At 50.4% G+C, this 19,602-nt stretch overlaps 2 protein-coding genes and 1 pseudogene across 2 annotated transcripts in view; 1 reads left to right on the top strand and 2 right to left on the bottom strand.

Moving 5' to 3' along the window:
• The window catches only part of LOC115337960 (inositol 1,4,5-trisphosphate receptor-interacting protein-like 1), a 20,689-nt gene extending 2,067 nt beyond the window's left edge, over window positions 1-18,622 (bottom strand). Inside the window, exons 1-2 of the mRNA XM_030006366.2 lie at window positions 18,527-18,622; window positions 18,186-18,257 (exon numbers count right to left, since the gene is read on the bottom strand). The gene's annotated coding sequence lies outside the window, so the exon portion shown is untranslated. The remainder of the gene's footprint in view (window positions 1-18,185; window positions 18,258-18,526) is intronic.
• Window positions 6,147-11,028, top strand: LOC115337873. The gene is made up of 4 exons (XM_030006304.2): window positions 6,147-6,306; window positions 7,511-7,748; window positions 9,114-9,268; window positions 9,783-11,028. The coding sequence occupies exons 2-4, from the start codon at window positions 7,520-7,522 to the stop codon at window positions 10,560-10,562; spliced, it is 1,164 nt and encodes a 387-aa protein (XP_029862164.1). The 5' UTR covers window positions 6,147-6,306; window positions 7,511-7,519; the 3' UTR covers window positions 10,563-11,028.
• LOC115337946 lies at window positions 18,172-19,602 on the bottom strand (annotated as a pseudogene).

Raw genomic sequence — 19,602 nt, 5'->3', positions numbered from 1 at the left:
TATGTGCAAATGCTTCTTGAATACCAACAGGCTTGGGGCCGTGACCCTTTCCGGGGAGGGGCTTGTTCCGCTGCTTGACCACCCTCTCGCTGAAGAACTTTTTCCTAATATCCAATCGGAACTGCCCTTGACGCAGCTTTAAGCCATTCCTTCACGTCTTATGTCACTGAGGCTCAGACAATCTAATTAAACATTTTAAAATCAACGTGTTTGTTCTTCAATCAAGATTGTCTAGAACTCCAAGAGCATTAGTAAACCAGCCATTCAATGATGTTAGGGGAAATTAATACTACACAACCAACATTAGTGTAAAAGGAACTAGGCCTTAAGCCTCATTGTTTTACAACTATTCATATTGGACATATAACTAATGATTAGAAATTGGTTTAGATATGATTAATAGAATGCGGGTGCTTATAAAACAATATCTATGAGCTGCTTAATTGTTGTATGGGACTCCCTCTTCATGGCTGGCTTAAAATCCAGTCAAGCTGAATCAACAGAGGAAGGATCATATACATCTCAGACCGAAGACATGGGAGTAAGTGATTAACTTCAGAACAAGATAAATTAATGAAATAACCTGAGTGGTTTCTTTGGAAATTCATAGGCACCTTTGAAGTGTAAGAAGATAAGTGATGATGGTGACCGGAGACCTTCTGCCTATGACCACCAGTCTCAGAAGAACATGAGAATGGAGAATGGGGAATGGATGAGATAAGACGATGAATGATAACGATAGGAGAACAGAAAATCGGCTGGAAAATTACAGAGACTTCGGCTGGAAAATTACAGAGACTTTGGATTGGGACAATGGGTGGCCAAAGGGTATGTGAGGTTTGGAAACTTTTGGAAGTGCGCCATTCACTGCGGTGGTGGCCCAACTCGGAGTTGTTAATAAAGCAAACCTAGAGAAACCCGTGACTGAAAATCCTTTCACAATTAGAATGCTTAAGCTTTAGAAATAGTAACCCAACATGCTCATGTCACGGACGCTCACGGACGCAGCTCTTGTTCAAAGAAGTGGTTTATTGACATCTTGGCTGCTGCGGCTACGCCCACCCTCATAAAGAGTGTGGGGAGTTTCGTTAACGGGGGTACATTAGATGCTCTTCAGTGGTGATGCAGCTAGGGGTTTCTGGGGATCGGGAGTGTTTCTGACGGAGGGACCTGGGGACGATCAACCGATAACGTCCCGAGTAGCCTATCGGGCTGGGGGTGCGGAGCCCAAGGAGAGAGGAGAATCCGTTCCTGTTCGGGTAAAGGCATTGTCGGGGTTAACGGAGGGGGTGCAAAAGGCCTCCTGTGTTGGGGTGATGTATGTTTGCGGGGGCCGGTCTCTTCTGTCAGGTGGCTGGAGGCAGGGCGAGAGGAAATGGCCTCACGTTGCGGCAGGGGAGATGGAGGTTAGATATTAGGAAACATTTCTTTACTGAGAGGGTTGTCAGACATTGGAATAGGCTGCCCAGGGAAGCGGCTGAGTCACCATCCCTGGAGGTGTTCAAAAAGCGAGTGGACGGGGGTACTTCAGGACGTGGTTTAGTGGGCATGGCTGGTGGTCGGACTCGATGATCTGGAAGGTCTCTTCCAACCTAAATGGCTCTAAGATTCGATGACAGGGGGCAGGCAGCGAGGGATGGCGCCGCCCACAGAGGTGGACCCCCGCCACCTTAGACCTCTTCTCAGAGGGCTACGGACGCTTTGAAGAGCCTCCGAGAACGTCCCTCAGAGAAAGGGCTGAGCGCAACCCGCCAAAACCGCCACGAACCGCCCGGCCCGCGCAGGCGTCGAACTGGGCGGAAGCGTCCCACAGCACCGCGGCTCCCGGGCGCGAGGGCGGGTGGGCGGAGCCGGAGGGCGGCGCGGCGGGCGGCGGGCAGGTCCGGCAAGGCAGTCGCAAGCCCCGCCCCGAACGCCGCCCCGCCCCTGGCGCGGGCCTGACCCCCGTCCCCGGGGCGGGCCGGGTCGGCGGGCCGATCCCGGAGGGGATGAGCGGCGGAGAAAAGCCGGCAGCCGGTGGAATCGCCAGAGGGCAAAACTGGAGACCGAAGGGAGACGCCGGCACCCGCACCCCCCCCTCGCGCGGCACTGCGAGGGGGACGGGAAGAGTGAAGAAACGCGGAGCTGCGGCGTGGGGTTCAGGCCGCCCCGTCCGCGCGGTGAGTTCTTCCCAGTGGTCTGCTGATGAGGAGCCTCCTACACTCTTGGTTCCTGTGGGTCCAAGACGGGTAAGTTCAGAATTCCTGCCTGATACAGGGGCCCGGAGTAGTGGCTTACAGAAACAACTAGCTGATGAGCTAGGAGTCAAACCCTCAGGAAAGTGCCAGGAGCGGCAGAAAAACGTCCCGTAGCTCAAACTGAACTCGGGCTGCCTGGGGAAAAGAGAGGGACGGCTGTGGAAGTGGCTGTGAGCTCTTACAAGGGAAATGTACTGGGATTCGATGTGCTGGCAGGCAAATGATGGTATCTACGCAGTGGCAGGGTGTGGAGCTGTGGAGGCAGAGGGGCAGAGGCTACCCACGTGAAAACTTTGTAGGTTGCTCCTGCGCTACCGCCACCTCAAGTAACCCATGTCTCTCGATACCCGCTACCAAATGGGGGATTTCAGAAGTAATTGGCGACCTCGAGAAAAGACACATCATAAGTCGCACACATTCCCCTTATAATTCTCCAGCTTGGCCAGTCCGTAAACCGGGTGGGAGGTGGCAATTAACAATTAACAATTGATGGCTGAAGCCATCTGGAATCTGTTGACCAAGAATGGGCTAGACATGCCGCTTTCTAAATGTCAAGGTCCCGGACAAGAAATTAAATTCCTAGGAGCTTGGTGGAGAGCTGGAGCAGTCACGGTACCTGGTGACACTCTGTCAGCTATTGAGAAGGGACAGACTCCAGGCAATAAGATGGAATTACAGCAGCTGCTAGGTGCCTTGGGCTACTGGAGAAAACATATACCCGGGTTCTCAGTGATTGCCCGCCCTCTGTGTGACTTGCTTTGAAAGAAAAGGAAATGGGATTGGAGTCCGCAACATACAGAAGCTCTCAATATCCTGAAAGATGAGCTCAAGGCTTACCAGAGGCTAGGCCCGTTGCACCCGCAAGATCCTTTAAGGGTGGAGTGGGGATTTGCTGCGCATGCTTTGTGCTGTGGCATGTTCCAAAAGGGCCATGAACACCAGCTAGACCTTTTTTGTTCTCTTCCGCTTCATTTAAGGAGGCTGAGCAACGGTACTTGGAGTGGGAAAAAGGGGTCCTTTCCCTCATTAGAGCGGTTAAGGAGGCTGAAAAGCTGCGCACGGTACAAGATGTTACAGTAGAGGGCCCTCTTGCTCTCCTAAACTCAGTCCTCAATGGATCGCCTCCTCCCAAGGGAGAAGCCCAAAAGGCCACAGTTAGGAAATGGTATGCATACTTAGAAGGGATTAGCCAGTTGCCTCCACTAAAAGAGGGTCCGCTTAAGGCCTCCAGACTACAACAGCCTGTAAAGCCCAATCTGACCTTGTTGGGTCGACCCTACAAACCTTCTCCGACTGAAGAGGCACCTGAATTTGCGGCAGGCTCCGATATGCAGGGACTATGGTTCACTGATGCATCTGCCCATCCAGTGGGATGAAGGTGGCAATATAAAGCGGTAGCATTAGAAATTGGTACCGGGAAGACAGTCAAAGAAGAGGGCGAAGGTAGTGCACAAGTAGGAGAATGACGGGCTCTATTACTGGCCACAGAGAACGGTGCTACTGTCATTTATACCGACTCCTATGCAACCATTAAGGGCGTTAGAGAATGGATATGTCAGTGGGAATCCAGTAAATGGGAAATAGGTCGTACAAAGGTATGGAGGACAGAGGACTGGCAATGTCTCCTGGCAATAGGGAGGTCCCGGCCTTTAAAGGTGGGATGGGTCAAGGGCCACGCACGGGAGGGACCCCCCCCTGCAAAATGGAACCACCAGGTGGACCACCTGGCCCAAATCAGGACGGTCACCAGTGAGAAGGAAGATGGGGATGGATTAGCTGAATGGTTGCATATCAAGCGAAGCCAACAACTTGGGGCCGTGACCCTTTCCGGGCAGGGGCTTGTTCCGCCGCTTGACCACCCTCTCGCTGAAGAACTTTTTCCTGCTATCCAGTCGGAACTTCCCTTGACGCAGCTTTAAGCCATTCCTTCGTGTCCTATCACCGGACCCCAGGGAGAAGAGATCGGCACCTCCCTCTCCGCTCCCCGTCCTGAGGAAGTTGTAGGCAGCGATGAGGCCAGCCCTCGGTCTCCTCTCCTCTAAGCTGAACAAACCCAGTGTCCTCAGCTGCGCCTCATCAGGACACGTCCGCTAGTCCTTTCACCGTCTTCGCTGCCCTCCTTTGGACGCGTTCTAATACCTTTACATCCCGCTTACACTGTGGAGCCCAAAGCTGCACGCAGTACACGAGGCGAGGCCGCAGCCCTCCTGAGCGTGGTGGGTCAATCCCTTCTTTCCACCGGCTAGCTCTGCTGTGCCTAACGCGCCCCAGGAGATGGCTGGCCCGTTGGGCCGCCGGGGCACGTTGTTGACTCCTACTGAGCTTACCACCAACCAAGACCCCCCAGATCCCTCTCCAGAGCCCACACGCTCCCGTCGGCCACCTAAGTTCCCAGAGGAGACTCCTGCTCAGCCACGCCAGCCTTCTGCCCCCTTGCTTGACTTGCAAGGCCAGCTCCTTGCAAGGGCCCGCTCCTGCGCCCTCCCGCTCTGCCCCTGCATCCCTTTCTCGCTCGGTGCCTCTGCCCGCCCCTCGCCAGTGTTCCGCCTTTGGACACCCCGCGCCCCTCTGCTCTGCTGCCGTCCGTCCCTCTGTTTAGCTCCCGTCCCTCTCCTGCCGCCCCACCGCCCTGTCCCCCTCTCCTCCTCCTCCCTGCCCCAGCGGGGCTCTGGGACCGGGGCCGGGGCAGCCCCGCGGAGGCGGCCATGCGGCCTGCAAGGGGCCGGGGCCGGGCCGGGCATGGTGTGCCGGCAGGGGAACGCAGCGGGAAGGAGCGCCCCGGGGCATGCTGGGAGCTGTAGTCCTGGGGCGCGGGGCTGCCGGGCGGCCATGTTGTTTAGCAGAAGCGCAGCCTCCGCTCCAGTTGCGGAGGGGAGGGCCGGGGCCGCCCGTGAGGAGCGAGGCCCTTGGGCGGGCGCGGGGGTGCCTCGTGCCCGCTGGCCGCTCGGGGGTGGCGAGGGGGAGCTCCAAAGCGCCCGGCGCGACGGGCTCGCGGTCAGCTGGAGCTGGGCCCGGCCGGGCAGATCATCGCGCAGGTTGCCGGCGACGAGGCAGGCTGATTTCAAGCCAGGAAGGCAGTCTGCAGCTCAGAGTCATGTCCAGGGATGGCCAGGCAGGGCTGTGGGGATGGGGCCAGGCCGAGGACTGGCTGGGATGTTGGCCCGCTGGTGGGCCTGGCTCGTCGGGGCCCGCGGGCAGGCTGGGCAAGGCTGGGGGAAGCTGGAAACTAACAACCTGCAGCGTCACTGGGCCAGGGACTGACAGCCCTGGTTTGAGCTGGAGGGGGATCCTGGGCCATGGACAGGGTGGAGTGAAGCCCTGGGGGGCTGGTCAGGGCCCAGGCAATCATGGAGGCACTGTTGATAGCATATTTCCATGCATTCTGTATGGTATATCTAAACACTGTGATTGAAACAACAGGCAAAAGTATAGCCAAGCAATTAGCTAGCAGAGGTGGTTACTCGTAAGTTTTGCATTTCTTTGCTCTTACGGCTAGATGTTCCTGTACGCTAGATGAGAACAATGTTGAAACTGACCACGTGTGATTGAAACTGCCTTAACCTTCAAGGTCAAAGAACAAGGGCAAGAATAAAGACTTCAAGGACAGCCAACGAGAACTTCAAACGGGTCGGTGGTCGTAAAAGCAGCCCTTCGACTCAAATGGATCCTTCATTGCGCATGATCGAATGTAGGCAGTACTATGATAATCGGTTGCAATTATTTTTATGTATATGTATACTAATCTGATTAATGTGCAATTAATAGTTATTCTATGTGCAATATAGTTATTCTGTAGAACCTCTTTGTGCTAAAGCTGTGGTATGCACGCTAGGTGGAACTATCCCCCCTGCATCCAGCGCTGCAATAAAGGAACGCCTGCTTTCTAAAACTCCAAAACGAGTCTTGGAGAGTTTCTTCGACCGGCTTTTCGGTACCATTTTGGCGACCCAGATGGGACAAGGCTTCTGAGGCTCGACAGACGTGGGATCGCAGGACCTCCAGCCGGCACCGAGATTTCTCGGAGAGACCCTTGATCCCTGTTCCCCGGGCTCACAAGCCAAGGCCACTGGTAAGGTTTTATTTAAAGGCATTCTTTTGATTAACCTGTTTCTGGTATTCTGGTCTGGTACTCTTACCTGTAAGCCTGACTAAGAGAAGTCAGCAAGGAAGAAATCTAAAAGGACCCTTAAAAATCTGGTATTCTGGTAGAAGTACTTCTCTGGTAAAGGGTATTCGTCTCGCTGGTTGAAGGCGGAGATACTGTCATGACCCAGACTGGACAGCCCAGGGAGTTGCGTTTAATTCGAAATTCCCTCGGGCTAAATTCAGGTGAAACGACACCAAAGGATCAGTTAAAGATTTTATTCATGACAGAAGCAAACTGAACTGGGGAGGCGTGGTAGTAGGTGGCAGGGTTTCTCCCAACAGGAACTGGCATAAGACTACTTCTGTAAACTGTGTAACCATATACATCGATTCAGGGAATAAGGAGATCCCTCCCGTTGAGTCACGAGGTTCAGAGCAGACCCCCTTGCTTTCCAGACTCCTCCTCAGAGAAGGATCTAGGGGCGGCTGGATCCACTCTTAGTCTCAGACTTGGTCAACGGTTTATATCTTGAAACGGATGAGGTGTAGGGATTGTGGAAAAGGAAAAGGAAAGAGAGAAGACAGAGGGAGAAAAAGGAAGAGAGAAAGATTTCACCGGTCCTGGGTCCAGCGTTGGTTCAGTCAGCCAAGGGGTCCAGTCAGCCGATGGGTCCAGTCCCGGTGGGCTTGCGCACCCGGGGCTTCAGTTGGTGTCCTTTTATCATCCTTGCCCCTCCTTCGGGTGGGCACCTGAACTCGTCGGGTTAACGAACAGTTTGTGAGCCTTTGGGCTTGGGGGTCTTTGTGGAGTAACTTCTCCTTCCCTGCAGACACTGCCATTGTTTGATCTTTGTATCAGAACAGCTTATCAGAACAGGGAGCTGCGCACCCTCCAGCACGCCCTCCCCCTCCTGTTGCTGATGTCTGAGCTGATGGGCTTTTCACCTTAGCTCCTTGCTGTGCAGGGTTTGTCTTTAAGCAGAACTTGCCCCACCACAATGTTTGAGACATTAACTCTTTCAGTCTCTCACAGATAGCCCTTTGGTTTGGTCTTGGTACTTTGATTAAGGCTTTGGGATTTGACTATTGATTTTGGATATGACCTTAGATCTCTGATTGATTCTGTTTGGTATTTTGACTTAGGCTTTGATATTTAATTTTCTGATTTTGATTTTTGTATATTGAAGGTATTGATAATGGGAACAGGACAGTCAAGTGAACTCCCTAAAAAATCACCTCTGGGGTGTGTTTTAAAGCACTGGAAACAGCTGGAGGGTGTCCCGGGTGGCAACCTGCGGAGAGAAGACTTTATTAAATACTGTAATCATTGGTGGCCTCTGTATAAGCTTGACGAATGGGAAAAGTGGCCTGTGAATGGGACGCTGCATTATAACACCATGTTACAACTGATGTTATTTTTGAGAGGTGAGCAGAAATGGGATGAAGTTATGTATTGTGATTTGTTCTTTACCTTAAAGAATCATCCTGAGTGGCAAAAGGATTGTGGAATTAACATGCCACCCAGCGATCCTTTTGGGCTATCTTTAGAAAAAGAGGGAAACAAAAAGGTGACAATAAGCTCAGAAGGTGTTGTTCTGCCTGTAGTATTGGGCAAAGATGTTTAAAGCTATGCAAGCAAGAACGAGAGGATGATACTGAAATTGTAATTGGATCTCAAAGGGCCCCACCTAGAACTGCTCCCAGAAATAGTGATGAAAGAGAGCCCATGCATAGTCCTGTCGCAGGGCAAACAAGAGCTAAACAGAGCGAAGTTATTCAAGCTCCTCTCCGTCAGGCGCCTGGGACTGAGGGTGTGGCAACTATTAAAGTACCCTTTTCTATTGTGGATTTAAATAATTGGGAAGTACCAGCTGGGAGCTATCAAGAAAACCCTGATCAAACAGCCCAGGCTTTTGAAACAATGATTCAGACTCAGGATCCTGACTGGAAAGATGCTAGGAAATATACTATAATATGGATCCTGAGTCTGAAGACGGAAAAGCTCAGTTGGCTCCTTTATTTATAGGACAATCCTCTGATGATATCAGAAGGAAATTACAAAACTTACAAGGAGCAGATTCTCGAGATTGGGGAAAATTATTAGAAGTTGCTTGGGTGGCATATAGAAAGAGAGATGAATTACAGAGTAAAATGAGTGCAAGGTTAGTAGCTGCTCTGGAAGTAGGAGCTGGCATGGGACAAAGGAGAGGAACTGGACTGGGGCCACCAGTGGGATTAAACCAGCCCCTGGGACCGAATCAGTGTGCGTACTGTAAACAAGAAGGACACTGGAAAGGAGAATCTCCCCTGAGACCTACAAGGTCACAAGTGATCCCAATTTCGACCGCACAATCTCAGCAAGTTCCCCCTTTCTTAGGAAAGTTGAGTGAAAGTATCTGACGGGGACCGGAGGGGAGTCTCCCAGCAGAACCTCTGGTGACAGCTAACCTGGGAGAACAGAAAATTGAATTTTTAGTTGACACTGGAGCCACCTTTTCAGTTTTAAACACCTTAGAGGGGGAGTTAAGTTCTGAAGAAAGCAGTGTTGTTGGTGCGACAGGTGAATGAGAGGCTAGACCTTTCTTTAAGCCTTTGACAATGAAATTAGGAAAGCAGTGGGTCACTCATCAGTTTCTGTGTTTGCCAAATTCTCCTCAAACCCCGGTTAGGGAGAGACCTACTTGAGAAACTGGAAGCAGAAGTTAAATTTAAAGATGGTGAGATTAAAATTTAAATTTAAAAATGGTGAGATTAAAATTTTAATTCCAGAAACTAAACATATCGAAGCAGTGGCTTTGTTGTTACAGGACGGCTACCGAAAGCAGAGGATCATACCAGTCGAAGTAAATAATGCTGTAATTCCCATCGTCTGGGCTGAGGAAGTTCCTGGTAAATCCAAAAGAGCAGAGCCTGTGAGAATTGATTTAAAGCCAGGATCGAGTCTGGTAAGAATTAAACAATGCCCCCTAAAACTGGAAAGTCGGAAGGAGTTAGTACCGATAATACAAAAATTTCTAAAGTACAAATTGTTAATAGAATGTGTATCCAAATATAACACCCCAACCTTGCCTGTTAAAAACGCTAATGGAAAAGATTACAGGCTAGTTCAAGACCTCAGAGTGATAAATCGAATAGTACAAGATATTCACCCGGTAGTAGCAAATCCTTATACTTTGTTAACAACCCTAACAGAGAGACAAGAATGGTTCACAGTGTTAGACTTGAAAGACGCCTTTTTCTGTATTCCCTTGGATCCCAATAGTCAAGAGCTTTTTGCTTTTGACTGGGAAGATCCTGAGACTGGGAGAAAAACACAATATACGTAGACAGTCTTGCCTCAAGGCTTTAAGAACAGCCCTGCCATTTTTGGAAGTCAATTGGCACGAGAATTAGAGATTTGGAAGAAAGAAAATAATCAAGGAATCTTGTTGCAATATGTGGATGACCTGTTAATTGCAGCTGAGACAGAAGATGGTTTACCCTGCTGTGTTTTTAACAACTGATCAACTTGAAGGAGAACTGGAACATGGCTGCCTGCAGACAATTGAAGAAGTCTGCTCCAGCCAACCGGATCTCCGAGGTGCGCCACCGGAAGAAAAAGATTGGGAGCTATATACCGACGGAAGCAGTTTCATCCGTGAAGGAAAACGTTTATCAGGATATGCGGTAACCACTACTGAGAAGGTAACTGAATCACGAGCTTTGCCTTCAGATGTATCTGCCCAAAAGGCTGAATTGATAGCTCTTACTCGAGCACTGGAACTACGTCAAGGAAAACGAATCAGCATTTGGAGAGACTCAAAGTATGCTTTTGGGGTAGTACATGCACATGGAGCAATATGGAAAGAAAGAGGACTGTTATCTGCACGAGGAACCACCATTCAGCATGCAGAACAAATACTGAAATTGTTAGAAGCCATTCAAAAGCCAACAGGAGTCGCGATAATGCACTGTAAAGCACATCAGTCAGGTAGGACTGTCCTTGAAACAGGTAACGGATTGGCTGATAGAGCTGCTAAAGAGGCTGCAGAAAAAGGCATCCTAGCACTAGTTCCAGAGAAAAGTGTAAATTTACCGAAAGATGCTCCAAATTATAATGAAAAAGATGAAGAATTAACTATTAAACTGCAGGCTAATCGAAATGAAACAGGATGGGCTGTAACACCAACAGGTCAAATAATAGTCCCACCTGCAATAATGAGAGAAATTGCCCGGGCTGAAAATAACAAAGTACGTTAGGGAACAGAAAACCTTGTTAAACATTTACAAAAGTGTATTTTGAATAGAGATATGACAAAAATTATTCGAATAATTACAATTGGGTGTGAAATTTGTATACGCAATAATCCCCAAACCAATAATAAAATCACTTTTGGAGTTACGAAACAAGGAGATTCTCCAGGAAAGTATCGGCAAATTGATTTTACAGAATTGCTTCAATAAGAGGGATATTGATATATCCTAGTTCTAGTTGATACCGTTACTGGGTAGCCTGAAGCTTTCCCTTGTCGCACCAACAAAACAAGAGAAGTATTTATCATCATTGTTATAATCCGCATCACTTTTAGCTGTCTTAAAACGAGCTGTGACACAATCTATGTTCAAGTGAGACTACTAAAAGAATTAGTAGCCTCAAACAGAAAGGGGGGGAATTGATAGCATATTTCCATACATTCTGTATGGTATATCTAAATATTTTGATGGTTTTAATATTTTGTAACAGCCGTGGAAACTGGTTTGCTGCTAGGTGACTGTAAAAGTGAGATTTGGTATATCATTATTAGCAATCTTATACTAACACTATGATTGAAACAACAGACAAAAGTATAGCCCAGGAATTAACTAGCAGAGGTGGTGTGTACGGAAGGGTTAAAAGATGGAATTTTGGTCCATGGATGGACACTGAGTAAGAAGTAGATAACTAAAAAACGCAGTCAGCACAGGGAACAGATAGTTTATTGTCTGTTGTTTGAAAAGCTGACCATGGGGATAAGAAAGTAGAGCAGTGTTAGGGGAGGTAGTACGTGCAATAATGGAGGAATACAAGGCACCACACATAATTTTGCTTACCTTGCAAAAGTCCTGCTGTTGGTTAGAGCATCGTGACTGATGGATTATGGTAATTTGCCGTGTGCCCGTGAACCAATAGAAGGGATGGCTATGGCACGTGCAGCGCGCCTGGCCAGCGGGCGCGTGTGCCATAGGCTCCCTATGTTGCAATCGAGGTGTGTTTCGGCGCTCATTGGCCGTGAGTGTCGACACCCGTTCCTCCACAAATGTCTAAAATACTGGGGTTTTCCGAAGAGCAGTGGGCCGGTGTTCGGCAAGGTCACCGTTGCCTCCGTGGGGACGCCCACGTAAAGCTGGCACCTACCGACTGCTGGGCTGAGCTTGCGGCGCAAGACGACACAAGAATGTACAGAATGTACAGAAGGTTCGTCTTCTTCTTCACAGTCCTTGGGTCGGTATGTTAATAGTGGGGTTTTTTTGCTTTGTAAGATACCCTTAGCGTAACGCATGTGTGTAGTTAATAAAATGCTTGCTTTTTCCCCTATAGTCAGTGTGTGTGTGTTTACCTTCTCGGGAATCCTCGAAACCACCCTAGAACAGGTGGTTACTCGTAAGTTTTGCAGTTCTTTGCTCTTACGACTAGATGTTCCTGTATGCTAGATGAGAACAATGTTGAAACTGACCACGTGTGATTGAAACTGCCTTAACCTTCAAGGTCAAAGAACAAGGACAAGAATAAAGACTTCAAGGACAGCCAACGAGAACTTCAAACGGGTCGGTGGCCGTAAAAGCAGCCCTTCGACTCAAATGAATCCTTCATTGCGCATGATCGGATGTAGGCAGTACTATGATAATCGGTTACAGTCATTTTTATGTATATGTATACTAATCTGATTAATGTGCAATTAGTTATTCTACAGAACCTGTTTGTGCTAAAGCTGTGGTATGCACGCTAGGTGGAACTATCCCCCATGCATCCAGCGCTGCAATAAAGAACGCCTGCTTTCTAAAACTCCAAAATGAGTCTTGGAGAGTTTCTTCGACCGGCTTTTCGGTATCAGTGTGTCTGGTAAGGCAGTCGTTAATGAATACTTTTTGTTCCTAAGCTAGGACAGACCCATGACGCAATTATGGAACCAGGGAAAGAGAAGCAATGCAGACTTCCTGCACCTGCATTATTTACCCAGTCCTTTGCAGGGAAACCCACGTAGTGAGATCCGGTGGTAATGGAGGGCAGGGAGCATTTCCTGCCCATGACACGACGTGTTGGGACAGGGTTTTCTTATGCCGAGTCCTGCTCTTGCTCCTTCCCACTCCCATCGTACCCACAGTTCAGCCTGTTTCTTTTTCTACGTATGGTGTTAGCTATCTTGCTGCATCCTTATGCGTTCTGTGTCCTTAGGCAGATTATAGCCTGAAGTTAATTCCAGCTTAATGGAAAATGTTGTCAGTTGCCATGGAAATGCCTTACCATGTGATTGTGGTTGTACTTCCTGTTGTGCTTAGGGCTAAAACTGTTAGATGACCCTCATTTTTACACTGCCTTCCACTCCTCCTGTAAATATCTGTTACTCGTAACTGTGGTCAGAACATTCAGTCTTCTAACACCGGTCATTTTTTTTTTATGCTGTGATCTTATTGCCGGTTATTAAACACTTATGCTAAAGCTTTCTTCAGCAGAGATCCTCAGACTTGCTGGTTTTGTATTTAAGATCTGCAAGCCAAATTCCTGCGGACAGCTGTCAAGGAAAGGGGCGGGTTTCCATGAGTGAAGAAAATGCTGAAGCTGGTCACTTGCCTTTGCTAGCTGGCTGATACTGAGATGAGAGCTCTAGTATGCAGGAGGTAAGGGCTGCTGTGCCAGGCAGCCCAGCATGGAAAACTGCCCAAGTGCTGAGTGACTCCTGGCCACAGTGCTGGCAACTGTAAACAGCAGCTGCTTTTGCTCAGTGATATATCTATCTGCCATCACTAACAGCTCATTTGGAGACCTGTGCTGGCTCTTTCTTTGTTCATCATATACATTAGGTCTTCAAGTAATGCGGTTTTGTACAAGCTTATCTATGCTGTTGTCATCGTCAATGAAAAGACTCCCCCCACCATCAACAGTGTCCCCTCCAACAATCTTTGGACAATGCTTTCATTACTGGTAGCTCCACCTGAAGGCCTCCAGAGCAATGGAAACAGCTGCACTATAAGGTCTTTCACCCGCACAGCAAGGTCACCGAGGCCATTTGATCCTCACTCTCACAGAGTAACATAGGGAATTTGGGTTGGAAGAGACCTCTGGAGGTCTTTAGTCTCACCCCCTAATTAAAGCAGGGCTAACACCAAAGTTAGGACATGTCCCTCAGGGTCTTGTCCAGCTGAACTTCTAATGTTGCCAGAGAAGGAGATTCCCCACCCTCTCTGGCTGCTTCTTCCAGGGCTTATCTGCTCTCATGGCATGCTTCCCTTGGTGCAACGCGTGACACGTTCTTTCATTGTGCACCTCTGAGGAAAGACAGGCTCCGGGTAGTGGAAGACAGCAATTAGATCTCCCTCAGCCTTCCTTCTTGGAGAGATGTGGTGCTGGACATTCGTGGTGTGGTGCGGTGTATGGGTGTCATCCTGCTACCTGTTGACAGAGCTGCAGCATCAGCCTGTTGCCGAGCCAGGGCACCCACCTCTTGAAACGAACGGTCCCCAGAGCAGCTTCTCCACACAGACAGGACAGTATAACCTATGGGATCCTCTCTAGACATCGTGCTGTCCTCAACCACCCCTGCACCTAGGCACACCTCTTGGGATGCTTACTCAGGGCCACTGGCATGGCCTGCAGGCTCATGTGCAACTGCGACCTGGCTGTTACTCAATGAACAGCGCCAGGCACGGATGAATCTATGTCCTGTCTGAAGCACTTCTTTTACTGCGAGCTTTTCTTACAGTAGTGAGCTTGCAACATGAGCATCCCTCGTGCCTACAGGCTCTTTTAAGGTCCTTTAAAGGTCCTCAGAGTTGCACAGAAAACCACCGGACAACCACCTTCCTTCTTATGCAGCCTGCTCCTGACTGCCCTCCTTCCTTGGCATCTTGGGACTCCCAGGAACTAGCCCTGCACTGTACTAATTCCCTTCCTCAGAGGAATTGTGTCTCTGTAGCATGAGAGCCAAGGGGCTCAGGGAAAGGTGACAACTGGCAGCAAGCTTCCAGTGCTGCCAGGCAGGTCCTAGAGCATGCTCCTGGGCAAGAGACAGCTGCTGGCTGGGGCACTGCTGGGACCCAGGGGCTGTACAGTGGATCTTCAGTTGTGCCTGAACACAACTGGGATGGGGATCCTGCAGCATCTGGCTATCTGTGCCAGTTATCCTCTGGGAGTCAGAAAACAAACTGCTCAAGAACAGTTTTTAATAATGCAGGTGTGGCCAGAGTTGTCAGTGGCTCGGGATTTGTACAGAATACAAAAAAGAGAAGGTTCAACCCAGGATACCCCTCTCCAAGAAGAGCCTTCATAAGGGTGAGCAACCCTGAGGCAGTGACAGGAAGTTGCCAAAGAGCCTGGAAAACCTGGAGCCGCTTGGAATAGAAACCAGTTAATATGATGAAAACGCTTTAGCCTAGGTCACTGGCAAACCTGTCTTTGTGGTAGCAATCCGTTGGGATGCAGAGAGCTAAGCAGATTGCATTGTCTTCATGGCCTCAGTCAGTGCTTGTAATTCTCCTTTGTCCCCCACATTCTGAGCCTTGTCCTTGATCAAAAGAACTTTGCGAGATGAACCTGCTTTCATTGGTTCAAAAGCTCAAAGGTACACAAGAGGAAAAAAAAGGAGCAAGAAACAAGCAACATGTTCGAGAGGAGAGATCAGCAAACTGTCTTTAACTGTAGCTCAGAGCTTGCTCTTTGAAGCTGGGGGGATGCAAAGCACTAAACTGGAATACCATGGATGTATTCAAATGAAAAAATTCACGTGGAAGGTCTTACTCAAATAACATGTTTCTCTTCTTGCCTTCATATACCAAAACCATAACGTACTTTACCTCTTTGAACCAGCAAAGATGCAACGTAAACACAGTGTCATGGCTATTTTTCAGTGAAACAAACTTTTTGGGGGGAAAGGTCAGGTCACAGAGACAAAACCACCGGTGCAAAAGATGCAGAGATAGCATCTCATCTCAGCATTAACTTCACTTTCCAAAGATCCATCATTAGGCAAGTGTCCTAGTTTCAGCTGGGATAGAGTTAACTGTCTTCCTAGTAGCTGGTACGGTGCTATGTTTTGACTTCAGTATGTGAAGAATGTAGATAACACTGATGTTTTCAGTTGTTGCTCAGTCGTGTTTAGACTAATGTCAAGGATTTTTCAGCTTCTCATGCCCTGCCAGCGAGAAAGCTGGAGGGGCGCAAGAAGTTGGCACAGGACACAGCCAGGACACCTGACCCAAACTGGCCAACAGGGTATTCCATACCATGGGACGTCCCATCTAGTATAGGAACTGGGAAGTGGGGCGGGGAATCGCCGCTCGGGGACTAGCGGGGTGCCGGTCGGCGGGTGGTGAGCAATTGCACTGCGCATCATTTGTACATTCCAATCCTTTCATTATTGCTGTTGTCATTTTATTAGTGTTATCATTATCATTATTAGTTTCTTCTTTTCTGTTCTATTAAACCGTTCTTATCTCAACCCATGGGTTTTGCTTCTTTTTCCCGATTTTCTCCCCCATCCCACTGGGTGGGGGGGGGGGGCGGTGAGTGAGCGGCTTCGTGGTGCTTAGGTGCTGGCTGGGGTTAAACCACGACAGCAAGGAAGGTTCTTGTAGCTTTGCGCATCATGGAAAAACTGGCCATGTTCTGCACAGTCTAACTGAAAACGGGGAGAAGCCTGAGCTTCTCTAGCACTTCGGCATAGTTAGACAGCTCTTTTGATGTGACAATTATTAAAAAGCTCTCAAATCTTCGCCCGTACACCATCATTGAATTCCCACTGAAGGTGTACCAAATACAGCTATGAGTGAACCTCTTCTGCCACACGGCGGCCGTCAGCCACTACTTCTTATAGCGCCAGGGTCTACAGCCAAACCACCCTTCTGCCCCTCTTGCTTGACTTGCGACACATTGCAATTGCCCGCTCCTGTGCCCTTAAGAAACGGCTCTTCAAAATTGACCGGCATTTACGGGCAACGATACCCTCAAAAGCAGATTCCCAGGGGACCTTGCTAACTAGCTCCTTGAGCAGCCTGAAGTCTGCTCTCCCAGAATCCAGGGGAGTAGCTCTGCGGACAGGGTTTCCCATATCACCAAAGATTGTAAACTCGACCATTTTCTGATCACTATGGCCAAGACAGCCACCAATCATCACTTCACCCACAAGACCCTCTCCGTGTACAAACAACAGGTCTAGGAGGGCACCCTTCCTAATCGGCTCCCGTAGTACCCGTATCAAAGAGTTGTCTTCAACGTGGGCTTCAGGAATTTCCTGGGCCTGTTCATGTCTGCTCTGTGACAGCCCCAGTTCGCAGCTGGGAAGCTGAAGCCGCCCATAAGGACGACACAGGGCGACTGATCCAGAGATTTCCCGAGATTCCTTATAGATTCATACATTGGCGTCCTCATCCTGGCTGGGTGCTCCATAGTAGACTCCGGCAAGGACATCCCTTTATTAGCTTTTCCCCTAATCTTTACGCAGAGGCTCTCAACCGCGTCATCCCCAGCTGCAAGCGCTGTACGGTCCAACCCCTCCTTTACATACAGCACTGCCCCTCTGCCTCGCCTGCCCTGCCTCTCTCTCCTGAAGAGCCTGGAAGGGTCCGTCACTGCACTCCGGCCACAGGACTCTTCCCAACAAGTGTCCCTTAGGCCAGTGATGTCGTTGCTCTGGGACCGAGCCAAGGCCTCTAGCTCCTCCTGTCTCTTCCTCGCACCGCACGCTTGAGCCTACAAACATTTCAAACGCGCTCCAGTGTCCTCGGCACATCGTGGAGCAGAGCGAAAGCTCCACGCACCGTTCCTCCAACATTGTCGCGCCATCCCTAGCTTATCACTAGTAGGACTGATTTTACCCCTTCCCCGCTTCAAACCTAGTTTAAAGCTCTTTCAGTCAGCCCCGCTCGGTCGTGAGCAAAAATACTTTTCCCCCATTGAGAACGGGGGATCTCGTCAGGCCCTAGCAGGCCTGGTGTCGCGTAGACCGTCCCGTGGTTGAAAAACCCCCAATTCTGGCAGTGACGCTAGCCTCGGAGCCAGGTGCCGATACGCTGCGTCCGCCTGTGTGTTTCAATGTCATTCCCTACAGCTGGGAGGACAGAGGAGAATACTACCTGTGCTCCTGATCCCTCTACCAATCTCCCCGAGGCCCTGAAGTCTCTTTTGTTCGCCCTTGGACTTCTTGTCACGACTTCCTTGGTACCCACAAGAAAAAGTAAGAGTGGCTAATAATGAGGGCCGTACAAGGCTCGGAAGTTTCCTGGTAACGCCTTCAACCCGAGCCCCAGGGAGGCAGAAGCCTTCCCAAAAAGGCGGGTCTGGTCGGCAGACCAGGGCAGGAGTGAATGAATTCTTTACGTTGCTTTGCCTGGGCGTGTAGCTTGTGCTTTACTTACTGAACTGTCCTCTCTCAACCCGCAAGCTTTCCCACTTTTACCCTCCAGATTCTCTCCACCGTGCCACTGCGGGCAAGGCATTGAGTAGCTGCGTGATGATGCCAAGCTGCCTGCTGGCATTACCCCACAGCACCTGGGAAGCCAAAGCCCAGTGAATCACTGAGACCAGAGCCCACTGCACCAGCTCTTCTGCAAGACGCTCCCCGACGCCGTGGCAGCTGAGCTGTCAGCACCCTATGCCCGCATTCCCTGACCCAGAGATGCACGGACACTCACGGACACAGCCTTTGTCCAAACAAGAGATTTATTGACATCTTTGCGCACGGTGGATCTCCCGGAGGGAATGGACTCTCTCAGAGAGGGAGGGCGGTCGCTGTCCGCGTGGTCACAGGCATCTCTGTCGCAAGGCTCCTTGCAATGGCCCCTTCGGCTGCATCGGGTCCCACTCTGCAGCGTGTGCTTTTGCTGTGGCGGAATCCTGTGGCAGCGATTCCCACTGCCAGTTGAGGAGCGTGTTCTCCGTGTCCAGTGTGCTCCGTTCTGCAGCAGCAGCTCCCCGGGGAGTGACTTCAGGCGTGGCCCTGTGCCTGAAGATTTGCACCTCTGCCATAGCACAGCTCTCTGGCCACGTCCTGCTGCTGGTAACACTGGCCTCTGCCTACTCGATGCTCAGGAAGGTGTCCAAGCCATCTTGCTGCACCCCAAATATCATCTCGATCAGCAGGGGACTATCGGAAGCGTTTGTCAGCCGGAGCTTGCAGGAGCGCCTGGAGGGCAGCACGGTTAAACGGTAGTGTCTCGACTGAGGCAAAACCACCCAGGCTGCTTTTACCAGGATCTGGAACCAGCGGGTGGTTTTCTCCATGTCTAGGTAGGGGCCGGTGCAGAGGGTACGTAGGAGGCTGGGACCCTGATTTTTCCTCAGCTCCTCCTCGGGGTGGTGCAGGAAGCACAGCACGTCCTCCACCAGCCGCTCCCTCATGCAGGTGCACTCCAGCTCCACGCGGAGCCTGGAGTTCCTCGCTGGCATCTCCCCCGTGGTGCCCAGCTGCAGGTGGAAGGCGTGCCCACGGGGGGGCTTCAGGGGCACGAGCAGGTGGTAGACAGCATCATCCTCACAGAGACTCCAACCTTCTAAGGCGCTTCTCACACCGACAGCTGGCTTCAGTCGCGGCATAAAACTATTCCTGGAAAGTTATCGGCAGATATGAAGAAGTTCATCCACCATCTCATCCACCATCATGAACGATTCTGGCAGGTCCAGGAGGCGCTTCACCGAAATTCTGCCCACATCCACTGCAACACTGGATTTTACTTTTTGCTCCTCCTTATCCGCCTTCTTCCTGCAGCTGGCCTCCTTGCTGCTGCTGGCTGGCTGATGGCTCCTTTTCCTGAGCCGACAGCAGAGCGCGAAGAGCAGGAGCAGGACTCCAGCAACGGCCCAGAACTGCCACTGCCACAAGGCAGCAAAGAGCAGGGCTCCCCAGGCAAAGCCGCTCTGCTCCTGGGTCCTCTGCGCCAGCTCCTGCGTCCCCTGCTCCAGCTCCTGCAGCAGCCGAGTCATCTCCCACCTAAGGTACTCCTTGCGCTGCTGCATGCGCTCGCGTGTGGCCTCATCCAGCTCATCACCGACCATCTGAGCGTTCCAGAGGATGCTTTGCACAAGCAGGGTGAAGAATTGTATGACAGCCAT

The sequence above is a fragment of the Aquila chrysaetos genome, chromosome 2 (genome assembly GCF_900496995.4).
Source record: "Aquila chrysaetos chrysaetos chromosome 2, bAquChr1.4, whole genome shotgun sequence".
Lineage (NCBI taxonomy): Eukaryota > Metazoa > Chordata > Aves > Accipitriformes > Accipitridae > Aquila > Aquila chrysaetos.
This window is presented reverse-complemented; position numbering and strand designations above follow the sequence as displayed.